This window comes from Carcharodon carcharias, chromosome 21 (assembly GCF_017639515.1).
Source record: "Carcharodon carcharias isolate sCarCar2 chromosome 21, sCarCar2.pri, whole genome shotgun sequence".
Taxonomy (NCBI): Eukaryota; Metazoa; Chordata; class Chondrichthyes; order Lamniformes; family Lamnidae; genus Carcharodon; species Carcharodon carcharias.
Window position 1 is genome coordinate 41,669,197 of NC_054487.1, and position 23,259 is coordinate 41,692,455.

General features: G+C 43.3%; 1 protein-coding gene across 22 annotated transcripts in view; it reads right to left on the reverse strand.

Moving 5' to 3' along the window:
* LOC121292998 (ataxin-7-like protein 1) overlaps positions 1-23,259 on the reverse strand; it is a 310,112-nt gene that overhangs the window by 62,263 nt on the left and 224,590 nt on the right. For all 22 annotated transcript variants that reach the window (XR_005946412.1, XM_041215542.1, XM_041215540.1 and 19 more), the window contains one exon: positions 20,571-20,863. Coding sequence is in view for 21 of the 22 variants with exons in the window: in XM_041215542.1 (XP_041071476.1) it covers positions 20,571-20,863 (293 nt within the window). In the remaining variant the exon portion in view is untranslated. The remainder of the gene's footprint in view (positions 1-20,570; positions 20,864-23,259) is intronic.

Consider the following 23,259-nt stretch of genomic DNA (forward strand, 5'->3'; position numbering starts at 1 on the left):
TACATTCTCCTACACAGTGGTAGAAGCACCAGTGTCTACTTCCATTTTTAAGGGTTTACCATTCACTTGCAATGTGTCAGTAATTGATTCTGTCTTCCCAACTTGCACATTGAATAAGGAATAAATGTCAGAATTGGTTGTTTCTGACTCTTCCACACTATATACTTCATTGGACTTCGTTTGTTGCCTGGAAGCCTGTTTTAATCTTGTTTTGCAATGTTTCAATATGTGCCCACTCCACCTTTTTAAATTAACAATTGTTAGGATTATGGTTGTTTCCACATCGATAAAAATTAGTTTTCGAATTTGCTGCTAAGCTGCTTCCTCTAAATTTTCAGTTCGTGGGGGCTGTTTCCTGCTTCGCGGCAGAGTCCCAGCTTTTTGCGCCACTTTCAGCTGACTGTTCCTGCCCAACCAGGAAAATGGCACCATCTTGCACACCTTGAATCACTTGTGAATCCCTTGCAGTACTTTACATTACATGTGCTATTTCTAACGCTTTCTTAAAATCAAAATGCACTTCAGCCAGCAATCTTTGCTGAATAGCATCCTCTTGCACATCACAGACCAAACTATCACTGAGCATATCATTCAGGGTTTCACCAAAATCACACTATTCCATTGGCTGTTTTAATTTTGCCACGTAGGTAGTAATGATCTCCACTGGGGCTCTATTCCGTAGGAACTTGAACATCTGCATTGTGACTGAAGGCTTGGGTTGAAAATGTCGCTTAACGAGATCTACTAATTCACTGAAGGTCTTCGAATCGGGGCACTGGGGACAATCAAGCTTCGAATTAAACTGTAGGCCTTTCTCCCACAAATACTCAGGAGAATCACTCTCCCCTTTTCCTTCCCTGTGATTTCGTTGGCTCGAAATCAAGATGGTCTATATATTGAAAGCAGTCGTGGATGAGTACATCTTCCTTTCTTTTTAATTATCTCAGATACTCACACCCGCTGGGTGAGGGACAGCACCAGATCTGATTTATGCTCATCGCCAGTTTGTTAGAGAGTTGATTTTCCAGGCAACTTTTCTTGGTGGAAACACAACTTTATTTACAAGACAGCAGTAGCAGCTACATTTGTGCATCTAACTCTATAACTAAAGAAGAACTCTCCCCTAGAGGTTCCCCCACGTTGCTAACTCATTGGTTTACACAGATCATGTGATCTTAGAACACAGGATTATTCTTAAAGCTACAGTCCTGCGTTTATCAGAACCATAATTACTACATCTGTATAACGTAGTGTCCTAGAGCAGTCAAGGTCAGAATCTATTTGGTTAAATCTAAGAAACAATACCATCACACTACTGGGTATATTCAATAGGCCACCAACCAGTGGGAAAGGTATAGAGGAACAAATTTGCAAGGAAGTTACAGAGAGGTGCAAGAATGGAGGATTTTCATTATCCTAATATAGACTAGGAAAGAAATAATGTAAAAAGCAGAGAGGGGGCAGACTTTCTAAGTGCACTCAGGAAAACTTTCTCGATCAGTATGTTTCTAGCCCAACGAGAAAGGAAGCAGTCCTGGACCTATTTCTGGGAATGAGGTGAAGTGGATCAAGTACTAGCAGGGGAGCAATTAGGGGACAGTGATGACTGTATCAAAAATTTAGGTTGGTTATGGGAAAGGACAAGGAAAACTCATTTGCTTTTCCAGAACCGCTTCATCCAATTCAGGGTTGCGGGGGGTGGGAGCCTATCCCGATAGACAATGAACACTAGGCGGGGTACACCCAGGATGGGATGCCAGTCCATCAAAGCGCACAAACTCACATGCCCACACAGACATACACACTGGGGGACCAGTTTATCGTAGCCAATCCACTTAACCAGCACATCTTTGGACGGTGGGAGGAAACCAAAGCACCTGGTGGAAACCCACGCAGACATGGGGAGAAAGTGCGAACTCCACACAGACAGACACCCGAGGTCAGGATTGAACCTGGGTCCCTGGAGTTGTGAGGCAGAAGCACTAACCGCTGTGCCACCCTGCTGCCCAGCTGTATCGCTAGTGCCCTGGCCAATATTTATCCCTCAACCAACAAGGAGCAGAATAAAATAATTAACGGGGGAGGGCCAGCTTCAATAGGGTGGGAACTGATCTGGCTCAAGGAATCTAAGGTTGGCAGGCAAAATGGTAATGCAACAATGATGTGCCTTTGAAGAGGACATAGTTTGGGTATAGTCTAGGTACATTTCCATGAAGGGGATAAAATAGGACAACCAAACCCTGGGTGACAAAAGAAATAGAGAGTAAGATGAAGCAAGAAAAAAAGGGATGCATATGACAGATGTCAGGTGGATAATAAAATTGAGAACCAGTTGAATATGGAAGTTCAGAGGGGAAGTGAAAAAAAACAAGAGAAGCAAAGAGAGAATATGAGAAAAGACTAGCAGTTAACATAAAAGGGAATCATAAATGCTTCTATAAAAGGGTGGTAAAAAGAGGAGTGGGGCTGATTAAGGACTAAAAAAAGGATATACGCATGGAGGCAGAGGATATGGCTGAGGTACTAAATGATTACTTTGCACCTCTCTTTACCAAGGAAGAAGATGCTGCCAAAATCATAACAAAAGAGGATGCAGTTGAGATATTGCATGGGCTAAAAATTGATAAACAGGACATACTGGATAGACTGGTTGCACATAAAATTGATAAGTCACTTGGACAAGTTGAGATGAGGCCATAATCTTCCAATTCTCCTTAGACATAGGGATAGAGGAAGGTTTGCAGTGGAGTTCCCCGGGGTCGGTATTGGGACCCTTGCTTTTCCTGATATATATTAAAGATCTAGATCTTGGTGTGCAGGGGACAATTTCAAATTTTGCAGATGATATGAAACTTGGGAGTTATAAATTGCAAGGAGGACAGTGTAGAACTTCAAAAGGACATAGACAAGTTGGTGGGGTGGGCAGATAGGTGGCAAATGAACTTCAATGTGGAGAAGTGTGAGGTGATGCATTTTGATAGGAAGAACATGGACAGACCATATAAATTAAGGGGTGAAGGAACAGAAAGACCTGGGTGTCTATATGCATAGATCATTGAAGATGGCAGGACAGGTGGAGAGAGCAGTTAATAAAGCATATAATATCCTGGGCTTTATTAATAGGGGCATAGAGTACAACAGCAAGGAGGTTATGCTGAATTTATATAAGACACTCATCAGACCTCAGCTGGAGTATTGTGTACATTTCTGGGTACCACACTATACGGAGGGTGTGAACACATTGGAGAGACTGTAGAAGAGGTTTATAAGCATGGCTCCAGGGATGAGAAACTTCAGTTATGAAGATAGATTGGAGAGGTTGGGACTTCTCCTTGGGCAGAACAAGACTAAGAGGAGATTTGATAGCGATGTTCAAAATCATGAGGGGGCTAGACAGAGTAGATAGGGGGAAGCTGTTCCAACTCGTAAGCAGATCAAGAACAAGAGGACACAGATTTAAAGTGATTTGCAAAAGAAGCAAAAGTGACATGAGAGAAAACTTTTTCACACAAGTGGTTTGGATCTGGAATGTACTGCCTGGGAGAGTGGTGGAGGCAGGTTCAATCGAGACATTCAAGAGGGCATTAGATGATTATTTGAATAGAAACAATGCACAGGGGTACGGGGAAAAAGACAGGGAAATGGCACTAGCTCATGATGTTCATTTGGAAAGCTACTGCAGACACAATGGGCAGAATGGCCTCCTTCTCTGCTGCTAAATTGTGAGATTCTGTGGTGTCAGAGGACTGGAGAACAGCAAATGTTACACCCTTGCTCAAAAAAGGGTGCAAGGATAGGCCCAGCAACTACAGGGCTTTCAATTTAACATTGCTGGTTGGAAAAGCTTTAGAAATGATCATCTGGGACAAAATTAACAGTCATGTGGACAAACATCGATTAATTAAGGAAAGTCAGCATGGATTTGTCAAGGACAAATCATGTTTAACTAACTTGATTGAGTTCTTTGATGAGTAATGTAGATGGCTGATGAGGGTAGGATAATGTAGTTGATGTGGTGCACATAGTCTTTCAAAGGACATTTGATAAAGTGCCACATAACAAACTTGAAACAAAAGTTAAAGACCATGGAATAAAGGGGACAGTAGCAGCATGGATACAAAGTTGGCTGAATGACAGGAAACAGAATAATGATAAATAGTTGTTTCTCAGACAGGAGGAAGGTGAATAGTAGGGCTTGGTGTTAGGACCACTGAATTTTTTAATCTATATTAATAACTTACTTAAGTTTAAAAGTTGTGGCTTGACACAAAACTTGGAAGTATTGTGAACTGAGGTGGATAGTGAAGAGGACATAGACTGGTGGAATGGGCAGGCACATGGCAGATGAAATTTAATGCAGAGAAGTGTGAAATGATTCATTTTGGTAGGAAGAACAAGGAGTGGCAATATAAAAGAAAGGATATTATTCTAAAGATGGTGCTGGAACAATGAGGGTTATGGGTGTGTGTCCACAGGTTGAGAGAGCGGTTATTAAGGCATACGGGATCCTGGTCTTTATAAGTAGGTGCACAGAGCACGAAAGCAAGGAGGTTCTGACGATCTTTTATAAAACACTGTTTGGGGCTCAACTGGAGTATCGTGAGCAGTTCTGGGCATCAGCCTTTATGAAGGATGTGAAGGCATTAGAGAGGGTGCAGAAAAGATTCACAAGAATGATTCCAGGAATGCGGGACTTCAATTGGGTGGATAGAGAAGCTGGGGCAGTTCTCCTTCAAGAAGGGATTAAAAGGAGATCTGATACAGGAGTTCAAAATCATGAGGGGTCTGGACAGACTAAATGAGGAAAAACAGTTCCCTGTGGTGGATGAATTAAGGTGATTGATAAAAGAAACAGTGATACGAGAAGAACTTTTTATGCAGCAAATAGTTAGGAATGCACTACCTGATAGTATGGAGGAGACATATTTAATATAAGGTTTTCAAAAGAAAATTGAATCATTATTTGAGGGAAAAGAATTTGCAGGGCTACAGGGAAAAGATGGGACTAGATAAAGATGTTGAAGAAGCTGATAGATTGGCAATAAGGAGGAAGTGTAGCAATCTCAAGCCACAGAAATGCAAATAGCTAGAGAATCCAATGCTTTTCAAAATAATCAAACAAGCACCACCAATTATTATGGCAGTGTTTCTCACAGCTACTTTAGAGGGTGGAATTTATGTTAATACTCAGTGATTAATAGAGCTTCTTGGCATATATGGCTCAGTATGACATCACAAGGGGCACGTCAAATCACCTACTGACAAAATATTTAGCCAAATTAATCTCAAGTGTACATGCAGCCCTAAACCTTTCTGAAAAAAAATGCCGAACTTTGATAGCACTTCATTTAATTCAACCCCAGCATCAGAAATCTATCACTGCATACTGATCTGTATACTATTACGATGCGTCAAGTGGACCTAAATATTACTCTGATGTAGTAGGTTGACAGGATCAGGTAGGTTTCATGTGTATTGAAAAGTCTAGTCCAGGGTCGGCAACCTGTGGCTCATTAGGAATTTGTGTGCAACTCCTGACCTTGATCAATCAAACCCATCATTTTTCATTATCAATTTTCAGAAAACACCTGTGTTTCTAATTTAAATCGAATATCAGATATCTAAAATTTGCTCTGCAATGGATATTTTAACAGATAGCAAGCAGCCAGAACTTGTGAAATATTTAATCACAAAAGTATGAAATTCTTTCAAAAGTTGCTTGGACTACACGTCATAACAAATTACAGCTGCATTATGTTGCCATGCACCATCACGATAATGGCTTATGTATTGCCCGCTAGCCAATCATGCAAATCACTCACAGATGGGGACATGTACATCAATAAAGGAACTAACTGTGGCCCTCTGTTTGAGGCGATTTTGTGAGGAAGTTTGCAGCATTCATCAGTAGTACTGGTTGTGAGACACACTGCTGTAACCATTGGTGTTGCTTGCTGTGTCATTTAAGTACAAATGATGTCCAAAATTCAGCTGTTCGCAAACCCGAATTGTCTGAAAACCAGACATTTTTCTCTCGGGAGATCTGGACACCTCTCCCTGAATAGGGTAAACCAGGGAATGAAGAGGCCATTTTCGGCCTGATCCAAAGGACAGAATCAGCAAGAGTTTTGCACGCATAGGACCCGAGTCCATTGCGGCGCTTTAAAATCTGCGTCTGCCAGCCTTCCCTGTTCTCCGGACACAAAGTTGCCTGTTCCCTCAGTGGGAGAGTGTCAGGGATTCTCTCTGCATGTTCTATTGCAACATTTCTGGCTGTTTTCAGGGGAGAGAATCAGAAATCAGTCATTTATCTCAGTCCCCGTGAAGCCTGTGTAAAGGAGTTGGTTAGTTAATCCAAAACCCCAGAAAATCCAAATTTGGCACGGTCTCAACCCTGAGGGTGCTGGATTTTGGACATCATGTCTGTAGTACTATTAAGGTTGACGGACACTTCTTTTTTACATATTAGCGTTTGAATTTAATTTGAAAAAATTGGCATCATTAAAGGAGCTGAAATGGCCTCAAAAGATATAAATCGAATATGAAAATCAAGAATTTCAAAACCAACAGATTTATTCGCTGTGTCTCCTACCAACAGGAACATGGCCACCTGCGCAATGCTCCGCGCAGATGTCACTCTACTGCGCCCAGCCTGCCAATTATTCTGTAAAAATGTGCCCAAAACATTGGCTTTGTAGGCAGGAAATGTATGCAGGTCTTCAGATTTTTAATATTTTATAACTACAGATGAATGGCAGAAAAATGATTGAAAAATCACATTTACACTAACAACGTTCAACCAGCAAAATTCACAAAAAAGGCAAGAAAAATATTGCTGATGCTGCAACTCGGAAACAGAAAACTCTGGAAGCTGCCTGAGTGTCTCCAAGATTTTCTGTTCATAGGTTTGCTGCTTTAAATTACCAACTTTATTTCTGCATTAAAACGGTGCAAAAGTTTTTTTTTGACACTGAATGAATTTCAATCTAGCAGTGTCAAGTATATGAAATCCTGTTCTGCTGCCAGTCTGATACAATGGGCCAGTCTTAAAGATGGCCACCCCAATTAATCACAGCTGCATGAGTCTGTAAAGCAGTAAATATAGCAGAGGAACACTAGAGCTATGCATGAATGGCGTTGGCAGAAAACGCAGCCTAATTTATTCATATTCACCTGAATTTGCAACTCAATTGCAATGAGAAATTCGACAACAAAAAGATCAAATCTTGACAGGCATTTTACTAAAAAACACTACCTTAGCCAAAAAGTATCTGTCTTGTGTTTCATTATTATTGGCATTGTGGCTCTTGAAATGAATTTGAAAAATGGTTCTTGTTATTAAGGTTGCCGAGCCCTGGTCTAGTCCTTCTCATTACATTTTAGCACTTGGAGAAGAGTTTACTGTCCAGCAAACTTAACATTTTTATAGACTCTGCAAAGACAAGAAGGACAACTATTATATTCATCATGATATCTGCTGTATTCTGTACACTGTATAATCCTGAATAATCTGCATTCTAGATTACTGAATTTTTCACACAAAGGAAATAAAGGTCAGAAAATGAGAACAATGTATTCTTTGGAGAATAACTTTCATTCTTAACATCAATATTGGATAAAAAGTTGCATCCACTGAGAGATTTACATGGAAAAGATTATGTCAACTCAGAAGGTATGTACATCGAGGAACAAACTTTGAGGAAAAAGAATAGTTTCTAACCAAATTGGAATTTAACTGTGACATAGTACAGGCTAGCAAAGTAGTGGATTTAAGTAGATCCTAAAGTAACTTTCCTTTGAATATTTCCATTTTAGGTATTAAGGGCAGGAAACAAAACAGTGCTCTGTGAAACTTAGCCCATCACCATGCAAATGTATCAATCGAGTGCTTTCTCGGTGTGTATTTATTATGCATCAATATTAATGTCAGCAATTATATATTCTCCCAATAGTTGAGAGTTTGAATAATCAGCTGGATTGAAAAATATCACAGTAGGTTTTGTTGGACAGTAGCCCAGTTCCTTCTCTGAAGTTTCAAAACCAACTGGAATTGTTCATGTTATCTAGGACATGGCACTCAACTACAACTGAATTTTTAAATCAAATCACAATACAGTGAGGACCGCTGTAGAAGAGTGCTTCTTTTTGTCACACCATTGTGAAACTTGTCGTTAGTTATTCAATTGAAATTTTGGGGCTTTCCAAAACCATTCTGACACATTTTCAGTCAAACCTCAGATTAGCATGCTGTCACTTTTGGAAATATTCGTATTTGAGAAAATATAGAATGCAAGACCTTTCACAGCTACAGATGTCCAATATGGTGAATACTTCTGAGTTTGATTCTGGATCGATAATTGAATTGTAGCTTAATGCCAAAGTATTCCCCAGCACCAAAAACCTTCAGATTTATTTGGAGTGACAATAAGGGCGGATAACAGTCAGAAGGGGGGAAAAATAATTCTCTCTCTGAACTCAGAGATTAGGGAAATTAATGGTCAAGACAGTAGAACAACAACCTGTGAACACAGCTCTATATCGATCTAATGAACGTATATTAAAGTGCACATATTATTCATATTAATTACCATTTTATAGAACAACCAGCCTACCTTGAATCTGCAGAACAATGTCAAAGTAAGCTGTTTATACAAACATTTTAAAAGAAATTGAAACAGTTAAAATAATGATTTCAAACTTTTTGCATACTTTGGTTGAGGGTGTATAGCAAAGGATATTTGACTGCAACAGAGTAAACACTATTGATGGCCAAGAGAAACGGCATCCCAGGTTGTGTAGTATGTATCAGCTGCTTTCTGGAGCTTGAAGAGTGAACAACTCTGATGTTCAGTAAAGGCATGGAATGAAATCAGCTTTGTGTTGGGCTGGGACACATCTGATGTGGCTGCAGGTCATTGAGAGATGTTGGCAGGACTTTGGAATCAGCACCAGCTGCAGCATTTGAAGGAATGAAAGAAGGGAAGTGAGGTTGACCGAGGGAAGATTTGTGGATTTGTAAAGTGGACTGAATGAATAGGAGCTTCCTAACTTTACGTGAATATGAATACAATGTAATGGAAGACCTTTTATTAGGTGTGGGAAGGAAGGCCCATTCACTTTTTTTTAAAACAAAGAACTCAATCCATCTTTGGAAAATTCATATATATTTCCACTAATATTAAGCATTAAGAGTACTTGCTGCATGAAGTAAATTTCCAGGCACATTTATCCCATAATTTTTATTTTCTCTTTTTCCTTTCATCTGGTTTCCCTATCATCTGTGTCTGTAAATGCTGGGATGTAAACTACCGCCAGGCCTGCACTGGCCATCATCAATATCCGGGTTCCAGGACATGCCCAAGTGAGATTCCCCCTTCCTCTGAGAGGACACCTGGGCCAGAATTTTCCCTTTGACGAGCGGGTGGGCAGCTGATTGCCGCCGCCGAAACGGACCTCGCCGCTATTTTCCGCGGTGGAGAACATGAAAATAGTTGCGGGGGCGGGGTCTTCAGGCCGCCAGTTCCAATGGGGAACCGGCAGCCTGCTTGAGACAGTGCACCAGGGCCACTCGGGGAGAGAGGGAGGCAGCTGTGGTTCCACAGGAGCATGAGCAGGAGAAGGGGGACAGGCTGCAGGAGCGGCCAGCGGGGGGGCCATTGTGACCCTTGATTCTCTGATGCATGCCTTGCTGTCCTCCTCCAAAAGGTTTCCAGCTGGCAGGATGTGTTGTATCTGGATGATGGGAGGAGGAGGGCCCCCCTATGTCACCAGCCAGGCGTGGGAGGAGGTTGGTGATGCTGTCAGTGCCCATGATGATGTGCGGCGCACAGGCACACAGTGCCTCAAGAGATTCAATGATTTGCTGCGCTCTGGAAGCGTGAGTACCATGTCGGCCTTGGCCATTTGACCCAGAAGGTAGCCTTAGCCTTTGAGCCCGCCCGCGCCCCCACATCTTGCTGTCATTACTGTATTGGGCATTTGGCGCACACTGGGTGGGCAAAAGGGTATTGACCATGCTTACACAAGCCTTAGTGGTTGAGGAGAAGATGGGTTCTCCCCACACCATATGTTGGTGTTTGTCACATTTGAGTAGTCTGGGGACAACCTGCAGGGGAGGCAGCTAGGCACATACTCAGAACTCCAACACATGTCATATTGATGGTGATGGGGTGGTGCAAGGGGTGCCTCAAGGTGTTGTGGCCAAGTGCCATCGGCTAGCATCGGCGCCACACCTAGTTGTGCCTCCTCGCCATGGGCGCTAAGAGCCATGTGATGTTCAAAGTGATGGACGCCGAATGTATCCAAGGTGGCCTTTGGGGGAGGGGGTTGGGACCAGCCGTACTATCTTCTGGGGACTGGTCACCAGTAGTGTGGACAGGAGCCGCTGGAGGCCTCAGATAGGCCACTGTGGTTGGGGTGCGGCGTGCGCGTGCAGAGTACATGAGCGATCAGCTCCAATAAATCGTCTTCTCTGTTCTGCAGGGACAAAGTCAACACAATCAGCAGGAGCACCAGATGACTGGAATTGGGCAATCCCTGCTCCAGCGCCTCATGACATTTGAAGAGCAGGCCATGGAGCTGGGGAGGAGGCAGGAGGCCAGGGCGGCGAGGCTGGGGTCCAGCGGCCAGGTATTTGAGGTCCACAGAGTGAATAGGAATTCACTCTGTCTGCCCACCATCCAAACAACTGATGGTTGCTGCAATCGTTAATGCTGCAACACTGCTCACTCACAGACTGAGACATTCTGAAGTGTGGGTCATACACAAAGGTCCCTCATGCCCTTGAGGATTCACGTCTCCATCACCTTCCAAAGTCAACTTATCCCATTTGTGACTACTATCCCCATGGCCTAACATGCCATGGCATCGCTGCTGCACAGCCAAAGACTTATTTCATCTTAGGGGTTTGGGACCTCCAGCACCCTTTCAGCCAGTGAGCCCCACATTACTCTGTCCAAAAGGTCCTCAGCACCTCAGCTGTGAACCTCATGGCGCTCAACTTAAATAAATGCCACCATGTTACTTATCCCTGCGGCAAGGGGAAATGTTGCCTTCTGCCCACCCGGTCTATGTCCCTCCTAACGGTGTGAAGGTCAATAATGTGACCTCTCAATCTCCTGTGATCCAAGGCAAATGTTGCAAGTGTTTGCTATGTTTCCTCAGCAGCAGAACTCTCCAGGCCAGCATGCATCCAGATCAGGTACCTCTGCACTTTCCCCACTCCAATGGTACATTACATGCCATATGGCATTTCTGAGGCCATCTGACCAGCCTGTCTGTATGCACGTCTAATGGTTGGGCCTCCTGTTGACTCTTTTCCACCCCACCAATATTTGTCTCCTTAGGGACTTGAAGGGTGAGCAACTTATGAAGCTGGGGGGGAAAGGGATGAAAGGTTTAACTGACTGTACACTAACTGGTGCACTGTCCTTGTTGTTAATTTCAGCATCACCACCACATGACACCAGAGCCCCACCTCCACACCCGAGGTCCAAGACGTGCAACTTGTGGCACATCATTTCAGCCAGGCAGTCATCAGCACAGACACAAACACCTCGGTGGGGAATTTACCATCGGCTAGTGTCCGGGGTCACAGTGGGGAGGGCACTTCACAATCGCTGGAGGAGATGGTTGGGGCAGAGAGTGCTGATGGCGCCAGTAGCCGGAGGGCTGCAGGGGACGAAGCACATGCTGAGTCTGGCACTGGACTCTGGACTTGTCACCAATGCAGCAGCTGTAGGACAAGCGGCAGGAAGCGCGTTTGCATCTGGCAGGGTTGCATGAGGGTATGCTTCAGTTGGTCTCTACGATGGAGGAGTCCAGGCAGAGTGCACGTGAAGGTATGAACCTCAGGGCAGAGCTTCAGGCTTCCTCCGCTGAGAGATTGGCAACTCTCATGGAGAGGGGATTCGATCGGATGGAAAATCTTCTGACTGGGTTACACCCTGACCTGCAAGCCCTCACAGCGGTACTGGCCACGGATGGTCATTCCCAATGTGGAAGATGTTGTGGGCACCAATCGTCGGCACTTGGTGCCCATACATCTGCGGTGAGCAGGGAGGTCGAATGGGACCTCACATCGGCGCAGCAGTTGTCTGTCATCGCTGCGAGCTCCTCTCAGGATGCTCCAAATGAGGGCAGCAGCTCCTCCGCCCCTCTGCCAGTCAAAGTTGCTTCCATTGAGGCTACAACAACTGGGGAGGTGCCAGTTCTGGAACTGGCCATTCCGCCCCCAGGCTCCATGGGCCAGAGGATGCCCGCCAAGGTCATCGAGGCCAACAGGACAGCAGAGTCAGCAGACTGTCTCACGAGCCACTCCGACCGATGGGGCAGCACCTAGATGTAGCACCCGCAAATGAAAGCAAAAGGCACTTTAGGACTCCACGGGTATGTCACTGGTGATTTTGTGTTGGCCTCAGAAGAGAGAAAAAAATTCTTATGTTTGCAATGGAGAAGTCACTGTTTTATTTTGGACATCATAAAGTCCACTTTTCTGACCGTGGCTGAGGGTGTTTCCATTGTGCTGCATTTGTATGTTTCACAGACATATCATGAGTGTTTGTGTGGACATAGATGTTTCTGTACTAAGCCTTTAGTTGCAGCTGATAAGACAATAAGACCATAGGAGCAGAAATTAGGCCATTCGGCCCATTGAGTCTGCTCTGCCATTCAATCATGGCTGATAAATTTCTCAACCCCATTCTCCTGCCTTCTCCCCATAACCTTTGATCCCCTTACCAATCAAGAACCTATCTATCTCGGTCTTAAATACACTCAATGACCTGGCCTCCACAGCCTTCTGTGGCAATGAATTCCATAGATTCACCACTCTCTGGCCAAAGAAGTTTTTCTACATCTCTGTTCTAAAAGGTCTTCCATTTACCCTGAGGCTGTACCCTCGGGTCCTAGTCTCTCCTACTAATGGAAACATCTTCCCCACGTCCACTCTATCCACACCTTTCAGTATTCTGTAAGTTTAAATTGGATCCCCCTCATCCTTCTAAACTCCATCGTGTATAGACCCAGAGTCCTCAAACGTTCCTCATATGTTAAGCCTTTCATTCCTGGGATCGTTCTCGTGAACCTCCTCTGGAACCTTTCCAGGGCAAGAACAACCTTCCTGAGATACGGGACCCAAAATTGCTCACAATATTCTAAATGTGGTCTGACCAGAGCCTTATAAAGCCTCAGCAGCACATCCCTGCTTTTATATTCTAGTCCCCTCGAAATAAATGCCAACATTGCATTTGCCTTCCTAACTACCGACTCAACCTGCAAGTTAACCTGAAGAGAATCCTGGACTAGGACGCCCAAGTCCCTTTGCACTCCAGATTTCTGAATTCACTCCCCATTTAGAAAATAGTCTGGTGGAAGATGTAGAACCTAAGTGCCTTGTGTGGAAGCGCCAGACAATGCTGTTCCTGCTGATCAATGTGTGTGGAGCTTGCTGAAGGTTTGTTGGATTAAATTGTCCCAGGTGTCCCTGCCTCCTTGGTGTAGTAGCGGGTTCAGCGTGCAGCCCCTCATCATCGCCCTGTGCTTCTTCATCCTCTGAGCCACTGCTGGATTCATCATGTGCAGCCTCATCCAGGGCGTCAAGGTCTTCATCGTCAACTGCATTCCCTCTTTCCAGCACAAGATTGTGCAGAGTGCAGCATGCTACCACTATCACAGAGACGCGATCTGGGGAGGTAGTGGAGTGCACCCCCTGAGCGGTCCAGGCAACGGAAGCGCATCTTGAGAAGACTGATTGCTCTCTCCACCACAGCCCTTGTGGTGCCCTGGCTCCTATTGTAGCGCTGCTCAGTTTCTGTTCTTGGATGGCGGAGAGGCGTCATGAGCCACCTTCTGAGGGGATAGCCCTTGTCACCCAGCAGTCACCCAGCCAGCCGAGCCAGAGCCACTGAAGAGCTCCGGCACCTGAGTGTGTCTGAGGATGTAGGCGTCATGGGAGCTGCCTGGGTACCTTGCACAAACTTGTAGAATCTGCATCCTGTGATCACACACTATCTGCACGTTCATGGAGTGGAAGCCCTTCCTGTTGACCACCGGGCTCACCTGCTGGCGCCTTGATGGCCACATGTGTACAGTCTATAGCACCCCGGACGCGGGGGAAGCCAGCAATGGCCGCGAAGCCTCTGGCTTGCTGTGTCTGACTTGCCTGGTTGCAGAGGAAATGGATGAAGGTCAATACTTGTCTGAACAGAGCGTCTGTAACCTGCTTGACACAAGGGCAGCTGATTGGGAGACCCTGCAAAGATCACCCACTGAGCCCTGGAAGGAGCCAGAGGCATAGAAGTGGAGGGCAACTGTGAACTTCAGAGCCGCTGGCATGGGGTAATCTCCCACACAGTTAGGGGAGATCTCAGGGCCAATCATCTGACTGATATAGTTGACTGTCTCTTCATGGGGCATGTGGAACATTCCTTGTTCCAGTCCTACTCTGGCCCCATCCCACAACTCTTTCTCCGGTACATCGATGATTGTTTCGGTGCTGCTTCAGGCTCTTGTCGGAACCTGGAAAAATTTACTAATTTTGCTTCCAATTTCCACCCTTCCGTCATTTTCAAATGGTCCATCTCTGACACTTCCCTTCCCTTCCTTGACCTCTCTGTCTCAATCTCTGGTGATAGACTGTCCACCAATATCCATTACAAGCCTACCGACTCCCACAGCTACCTCGAATACAGCTCCTCACACCCCGCTTCCTGTAAGGACTCCATCCCATTCCCTCAGTTCCTTCGCCTCCGTCGCATCTGTTCTGATGATGCCACTTTCAAAAACAGTTCCTCTGACATGTCTTCCTTCTTCCTTAACCGAGGTTTTCCACCTACGGTGGTTGACAGGGCCCTCAACCGTGTCCGGCCCATCTCCCGCGCATCCGCCCTCACACTTTCCTCTCCCTCCCAGAAACATGATAGGGTCCCCCTTGTCCTCACTTATCACCCCACCAGCCTTCGCCTTCAAAGGATCATCCTCCGCCATTTCCGCCAATTCCAGCATGATGCCACCACCAAACATGTCTTCCCTTCACCCCCGGTGGCATTCCGCAGGGATGGTTCCCTCCAGGACACCCTGGTCCACTCCTCCATCACCCCGTACACCTCAACACCCTCCCACGGCACCTTCCCATGCAACCGCAGAAGGTGCAACACCTGCCCCTTTACTTCCCCTCTTCTCACCGTCCAAAGGCCCAAACACTCCTTTCAAGTGAAGCAGCATTTCACTTGCACTTCCCTCAATTTAGTCTACTGCATTCGTTGCTCCCAATGCAGTTTCCTCTACATTGGAGAGACCAAACGCAGACTGTGTGACCGCTTTGCAGAACACCTTCGGTCTGTCCGCAAGCATGACCCAGATCTCCCTGTCGCTTGCCATTTCAACACTCCACCCTGCTCTAATGCCCACATGTCCGTCCTTGGCTTGCTGCATTGTTCCAGTGAAGCTCAACGCAAACTGGAGGAACAGCACCTCATCTTCCGACTAGGCACTTTACAGCCTTCCGGACTGAATATTGAATTCAACAACTTTAGATCTTGAACTCCCTCCTTCATCCCCACCCCCTTTACGTTTCTACCCCCTCCCTCTTGTTTTTCCCAATAATTTATATAGATTTTTCTTTCCCCACCTATTTCCATTATTTTTAAATGTATTTCCATCCATTGTTTTATCTCTGCCTTTTAGCCTATTTCGCTTCCTTCACCCCACCCCTACTAGGGCCATCTGTACCTTGCTTGTCTTGCTTTCTACCCTTAATTATCACATTCCTTAGATAATATCATCACCTTCACACCTCTTTGTCCTTTTGTCTGTGACATCGTTTGGTTATCTCCACCTATCACTGGCCCTCTATTCAGCTCTACCTGTCCCACGCTGCTCTCCACCCCCCCCAAACCAGCTTATATTTCACCTCTCTTCTAGTTTTTCTTAATTCTGTTGAAGAGTCATACGGACACGAAACGTTAACTGAGTTCCTCTCCGCAGATGCTGCCCGACCTGCTGAGGTTTTTCCAGGTATTTTTGTTTTTGCTTTAGACATAAGGAACTGACTGAAGTGGAGGATCAAACATAGATCATGTTGCTTTATGACCCTATGCATTCACTGTACTACATGAATCCTCTTTGAATAAATTTAGTTGCTGAAAATTTCTTGAAAATATAGGGAGGGTCATTACGATTTACTGCAAATGACTACTGCAGTCAATATGAGATTCATGAAGCAGCTCAAGCTTTACATTGCAATTTCCCTAGCCTGACTGCAGTTTAAAATACAAGGTCTGAACATGAATGAATTGTAAGTAAATTAGAACTAATGACGATATGATAAAATGATGGGCTTGATAGCTGAACAGAAAATGCATCATACTTCTCACATTCCCCAGCTATTTAACAATACTATCCGACAATCTCAATTCTTTAACACACATGATGGAAAAGTGATGAATAAGCAAACAAGAAAAAATTTGGATTTTACCCCAAAATACATGAGGTAGTCAAATAAAGGCATCTTGTAGCATTAGGAAGATGCATTCAATACATCTGAAAAACTTCTGAGGTCATTAATCTTTACAAGTACTAATTTGCTCAGCTTGCCACTGGCACCCTATATGAAACAGAATCTCAGATTTTATTAACTGTTCTATGCAAAGATTCAGATTCTAACAATTAATTTTTCAAATTCCCATTTTATCATAAGAAACATAAGAAATAAGGAACAGGAGTAGGCCATTCAGTCCCTCAAGCCTGCTCTGCCATTCAATAAGATCATGACTGATCTGCTTGTGTTTCAAATTCCACATTCCCATCTACCCCCAATAATCTTTGATTCCCTTGTCTAACAAGAATCTATCACCTCTGCCTTAAAAATATTCAATGACCCCACCTCCACCTGAGGCAGAGAGTTCCAAAGTTGCACAACCCGTAGAGAAAAAACTTCTCATCTGTCCTAAAAGGTCGACTCTTAATTTTAAAACAGAGTCCTCTAGTTCTGGATTCACCCACAAGAGGAAACATCCTTTCCACATCCACCTTGTCAAGACCGTTCAGGATCTTGTATGTTTCAATCAAATCACCCCTCGCTCTTCTAAACTCCAGTGTGTCCAATCTTTCCTCATAAGACAACCCCCCTCATTCCAGGTATCAATCTAGTAAACCTCCTTTGAACCGCCTCCAACACATTTACATCCTTCCTTGAATAAGGAAACCAAACCTGCACACATTATTCAAGATGCAGCCTCACCAATGTCCTGTATAATTGAAGCATAACATCCTTACTGTTATCCCTACCTGCTCCTCATTTGATTCCCTAATTCTCCAAATCTAATCCTTCAAATCTTAAAAAAATGTTGAAAGAAGGGCAATGATTCCTCTTCCATTAAAAAGAACTTTCCAATGCCATCATTAAAAGCAGCATTGAAATGAACCAATCTGAAGACTTTTTTTGAAAATTCTTAAAAATTCTGATCTGCCGGATAGATGTGAAATTACTATTAATTATTATTTGCCGAGTCATAGAATCACAGTACAGGAGGCTATTCAGCCTGTTGTGCCTGTCCCAGTTCTTTTGAGAGAGTTATGCAATTAGTCCCACTCTATCCCCATAGCCCTGCAAATTTTACATTTTAAGGATACAGTACACTGAATTATTGAATAATGTAAATTAGGGATACCTAAGGGACTTGCATCAGGTGCCTTTTATTTTCAAAATCATTATATGTACATTCTGAAAGCTAAATATTCCAGGATTTGCTGCATCTCATTCAGCATTCCTTCATTTTTTCCACCCTTACTTGGGATTGTGCAAAATTCTGGAGGCTTACCAGCAGGATAAAATTTTAGTTCATTTTCTGTTTGTTGGGTTTCCTCGCTCATTGCAGTCTAATGGTCCTTTTCCATTGAGGGAGGAGGGATTCCCTAATCCTACGATCTGCTTTTGTTTGCAGCTTTCATAGGGCGAGGTGGCTGATGTAGGATCACAGTGCCTGTCAGATTCCAACCAAACTATGGGGGAGATTGACGTCCTGCAAATTGCTAAGAACCCCAGTTCTGTGTGCTACAGCTGCTGATATCTGAAGTGGTAGGCGGTGGATAGTCGCTCATCAACACCTGACATACTGGTGGGGTATGGTATCCAACTCTGGCTGATGACATTCGCTGAAGTTTAATCTTCTGATATGTTGACCACATGACATCGGATCATGTGACATCAGATCACATGGCACTGACTCACATGACTTCGAGAAATGTAATTGGACACCTTTAAAAATAAATCTCCCTGTAGTTGAGATTTTTTGTGTGTGGTTTTATGCCAACAGCTGTTATGAGATATTCCAAGAACCAGGAAAACATCTGGCAGCAGCTAAAGAGGGTAAGCTGGGAATGGGGAAAAGGGGGAACAATTTGCTCCATCACACATCCCAAGACTCCATGTGTCCATTTTGGCCCCCCACCCCTCAAACATGAGCCTCTTGCAATTTCAGTGAGAGTGCCCTGCATCTCCATGATTTTGGGACCCCTAAATTCTCAATTTTTTCTTTGCAAGCAGTCATGCAGAGAGAGAGGGTGTGGCTGTGTGTGCACGTTGGTGGTTTCTCTGTCATTGTACATGCTGGGTAAATAGATCTCCATTACACAAAAGATCCCTTGCCTGTGTGGTATTTTATGATATACCAAAATGGGCTGTGTGCATTGAAGGCTATTTATAATTCATAAATTGCAACCACTGTGGTTTCAAGGGATAGTTATTATTTCTATTATAAGCTATTTGGGGTGATCAATAAGTGTCTGTTTTTTTACAGGTGTCTTTTTTTGTGGGGTGTCCATTTGTACAGGTTTCATTGTATTCTCTATTTCTCTTTGAAGCTGTTGGTGAATATACCACTCTTTCAGGCAGTGATATATTCACCATTCCAGATTACAACAGATTATAACTTGTTGCATAATTTTATTTCTTCATTCCTACCCTGGTTCTTTTGCCAGTTATCTTAAATCTGCATCCCCTTGCTCCTGACCCCGCTGGTTTCTCCTTATTTAATCAATCAGAACCCCTCACAATTTTGAATATCAATATTAAATCTCCTCTTGACATTATGTGCTCTCAGGCAAACAATCCCAGCTTCCCTAGTCTCTGATACCATTCTGTTAAATCTCCTGTGCACCCTCTCCAAGCCTTGGCAGCTTTCCTGAAGTGTGGTGCCCAGAATTGGACACACTACTCCAGCTGAGACTGAACCAGTGATTTGTAAAGTTTTATCATAATTTCTTTGCTTTTGTATTCTGTCTCTACTTATAAAGCCAAGGGTCCCCCATGCATTTTTGTTTCCAAAGCAGCCTTACCAACTTCTTCTACTGCCTTCAAGGGTTTGTGGATGCAAATTCCCCAGGTTTCTCTCTTCCTACAACCCTTGCAAAATTGTACCATTTAATTTATATTACCTTTCCTCACGCTTCCTGCCAAAATGTCTGCCCATTTCACCTGAAGACTGCTAATGTCCTCATGCTTATAACATTTCAAAGTTTTGTGTCGTCTGAAAACTTAGAAATTATGCCTCATATGCCTAAGTCCAGGTTATGTGCATCAAAAAGAGCTGTGTCCCTAATATTGATCACTGGGCAACACCACCCAACTTCCCCCAATCTGAAAAACAACTTTTCATCATTACTCCTGTTAGCTGTCACTTGGTCAATTTTGTATCCATGTTGTCACTGTTATTCGCTGGCATTTCCTTTCCTGAGAATATTGATTCTTGCTGACATATAGATTCATAGGTAAGAGGAATACATCAGTACATTATCCAAGTAGCCAGCCTTCATACCAGGACCTAGGCAGTCAGTGTTAAGATGTTGTTTGACAATGGAGGGCAGTGCAGCTGAACCAACTGTGTCCTCACTGAACATCCAGACACAAGCACATTCCATTGGAGCCCCTGGATACAGATCACAGCAGGATCTCTGGATAATTTTATTCCCTCCCTAGCCTGTGGACAGCAAGGCTTATTGTGCAACACTATATTCTCTGAAACCCGAAGCATTTCATCCCAGCACATGTACATGTACACACTGTACACCAATTCTGGTTTCTTTAAAATGCAAGTATTTTAAATGGGACTAACTTCCAAAAAATAAACATATTTTTCAAAGTTCCAACCTTTCCCCTCCCCCGGAAGCCCAGATGATTAAATACATAAGCTTTAGATTAAGCTCACTGAGATGACCAGGTTGTAATGAATAACTTCTTTCAAGCTTAAGTGATTTTTTTGCTTTAAATCTTAACTTCAACATGAATATATCAGCGAACAACAATCCAGCTATTTAACACCTCACAGGTATTCCAAAACAAAAACAGAATTACCTGGAAAAACTCAGCAGGTCTGGCAGCATCAATGCTGCCAGACCTGCTGAGTTTTTCCAGGTAATTCTGTTTTTGTTTTGGATTTCCAGCATCCGCAGTTTTTTGTTTTTACCTCACAGGTATTGCTCTGCCGAGTTACTATAGATTTCCTTTTAATTATTAATATGAACAATGACAAATATTAACTGTATTACAGGAGAAAGGAGGTGGCAATGCTCACCAGAAAGTCTTTTGTGAGACTTATTACTGCTTTTAGTGCCATTTTGGTGTTTCTTGTCTATCGCAGGAGATACTATTGCTTTCCCATTCAGAATCTTCTCAGGTGAAGGTGGCACAGGCTTTGATGTTGTTGATGTCAAAGCAGATTTAACCAAAGCTGCAGAAGATGTGGAAGATGAAGAGGCAGAGGAGGTGGTAGAGGTGGTAGTGGTGGTGGAACTCATTTTAACATTGGCACCATCTGCTTTCACCAGGTTAGGGATCTTCTCAAGGCTGACTACTGGGACAGGAACGCTGCAAGAAAAAGTCCCACTAATTAGAATTGATCCATGCTACAGTCTCGTGTTAACTATTTCACCAGCACAAACAGAAAGTTAAATTTAGAGTTGAGCAATCTACTCCAGACACTTTTTGCCCAATATTTCTGATACCAGGGCTGCATTCATTTTTAAACTAAATGATACATTTCTGCACCTTAATATTTTGTGGATGAAATGGATGCATCAAGTTTTAGCAAAATGAAGAGTAGGGAATGAAATCGTCTCCAATTAGTAATAAGCAATAAAATAAATCAGAGACAATCTCAGAAGTACCCATTTGTAGTTCCAAGTCCTTCCACACAAGGCTGAAATAGCAAGTGAAAGCGCTAAAAGGACAGTATATGTTTTTTGGTGCTGTTAAGTTTCACCCCAAAAACTTAATTGAAACAACAATTAACAAATTCTTAATTATTTTTACGCACAGACGAGTTGAGTTAAATACTTCAAGACATTTTAAGAATAGCAGCATGTCAAAGTGATCAAGATTGATAGAATATTCAAATTGCACTGTTATAAATAAATCATGTCCATCCTTCCCAATGGCTCAACTGGTCAGTTCACTTTGTATTATGATACTGAGCAGTATTGATGAGGCAATCTTTGTTGAAAGAACCAAACCCTGCCACGGTGCAGTGGACCCTCAACATTCCTGGGCTGGTGCACAGAAATGGTGACAAAAATGACTAGTTAGGGTTTCCATTGCCGATTTCAGTAATTCCTGTTACAGCTATACATTATTGAATCCAGCTCAGCTGTAATGGTTTCCATGGCACAACCTCCTCTTGACACTCTTTGTCCAGTCTTATTCCAGAGGAATGATCAGTGGAGTGAGCTACAAGAGCACTGTCTCCACCATTAAAACAAAGAGGAGTAAAGGAGATGGACATGAAATAAACAGATCTTGTGGCAAAAGTCAGTTTTCTAAAAATAATACCTTTCAACTTTCAGAATTACCAATCAGCATCATAGCAAGGTAGTAAAAGGAGTTAACACAGAACTGGAGGCACACAGTCTGATTGTGTTGCAAGCTGAATTAATGATGTGAAATTCCTACAATGGCTGGTCACTGAAAATTCAGCATTCTAAAGGATAGCAGACACCATTGAACTCCTTAACAATTGCAGTGGAGGCTGACACTTTTCTCCCACATTAGCTTAAAACAAATATAAGCATGCAATAAACATATTACATTATCTGGTAGTCAGGGCACTGAAAAAGCTTGCCTCAATGTTTAAATGGAAATGTTGGAACCTGCAATATTCAGTGTGTACTGAGGTTGGGAGGGGAGCAGAATAAAATCTGACTGCTGGCTCTAAGTTAAACTATATGATAATGAGTCTAGTGTGATTGAACTTACTGATGTCAGTTTAAAGTCTGCCCTAGACTACAGCTAACATCGAAACAACTATTTGTGCACAGATACACAAAACGCAGTTTCCGTGACTTTTCCAGATACAGACCTTCTCTGACATTAGAGAAAGGCCCATAAAGGCCATCAACATCAAAACTGGACAATGGATCTGTAGAGAAGGACCTACCTGCAGCCTGAGAAAAGGGTGCTCAATGGCAACTAGCATCATTTACCTTTGCCTCAGCACTGTAGGAATCCATTTTGTGAGGGGCAGCTCCAAATGCATCATTGATGTTATTGGCAAAGCTTCAGCAAAAGACTGTGCCACAATATAATTGTCACAAAGCAGCGAGTTTTAGACCAGCAGGGCTCTGGGGAAAAAGCTGCTTGTTACTAGATTAGGGAATGATGGTTATGTAGGTGGAACTAAGAGGAGACGACCAGATTGAAATATGTCCCTAGGTCATATCTACATTCCATCAAAGCCAGACCTAATCAAAGATTCAAGAAAAACTGTTAGATCAAAATAAACAGACAAATAGAATAAAAGAACACATAAAAGAGAAAAAATAAAATTTTGATGAAATGTTCATTTAAATATCTATCATTTTGCAGATTCGGAATGTGAAAAGAAAGACTTGCATTTATATAGCACATTTCACAAGCACTGCATGTCTTAAAGTGTTTAACAGTCAATGAAGTATTTTTGAAGTGTAGTCACTGTTGTAATGTAGAAATGTAGCTGCCAATCTGTGCATAGCAAATTCTTACAAAAAGCAATATGTTAATAAAATAATCTGGTTTTTGCGATGATGCTTAAGGGATAAACATTGGCCAGAACACCGGGGTTAACTCCACTGCTCTTCTTCAAAATAGTGACATGGGATCTTTTGCATCCACCTGAGCAGGCAAATGGGACCTCGTTTAACATCTCAGCCATACTGGACTGCCAGCCTTGATATTTGTGTTCAAGCGCTGTAGGAATGGAACCCAGAGCCCTGTGAGTCAAAGGCAAGAGT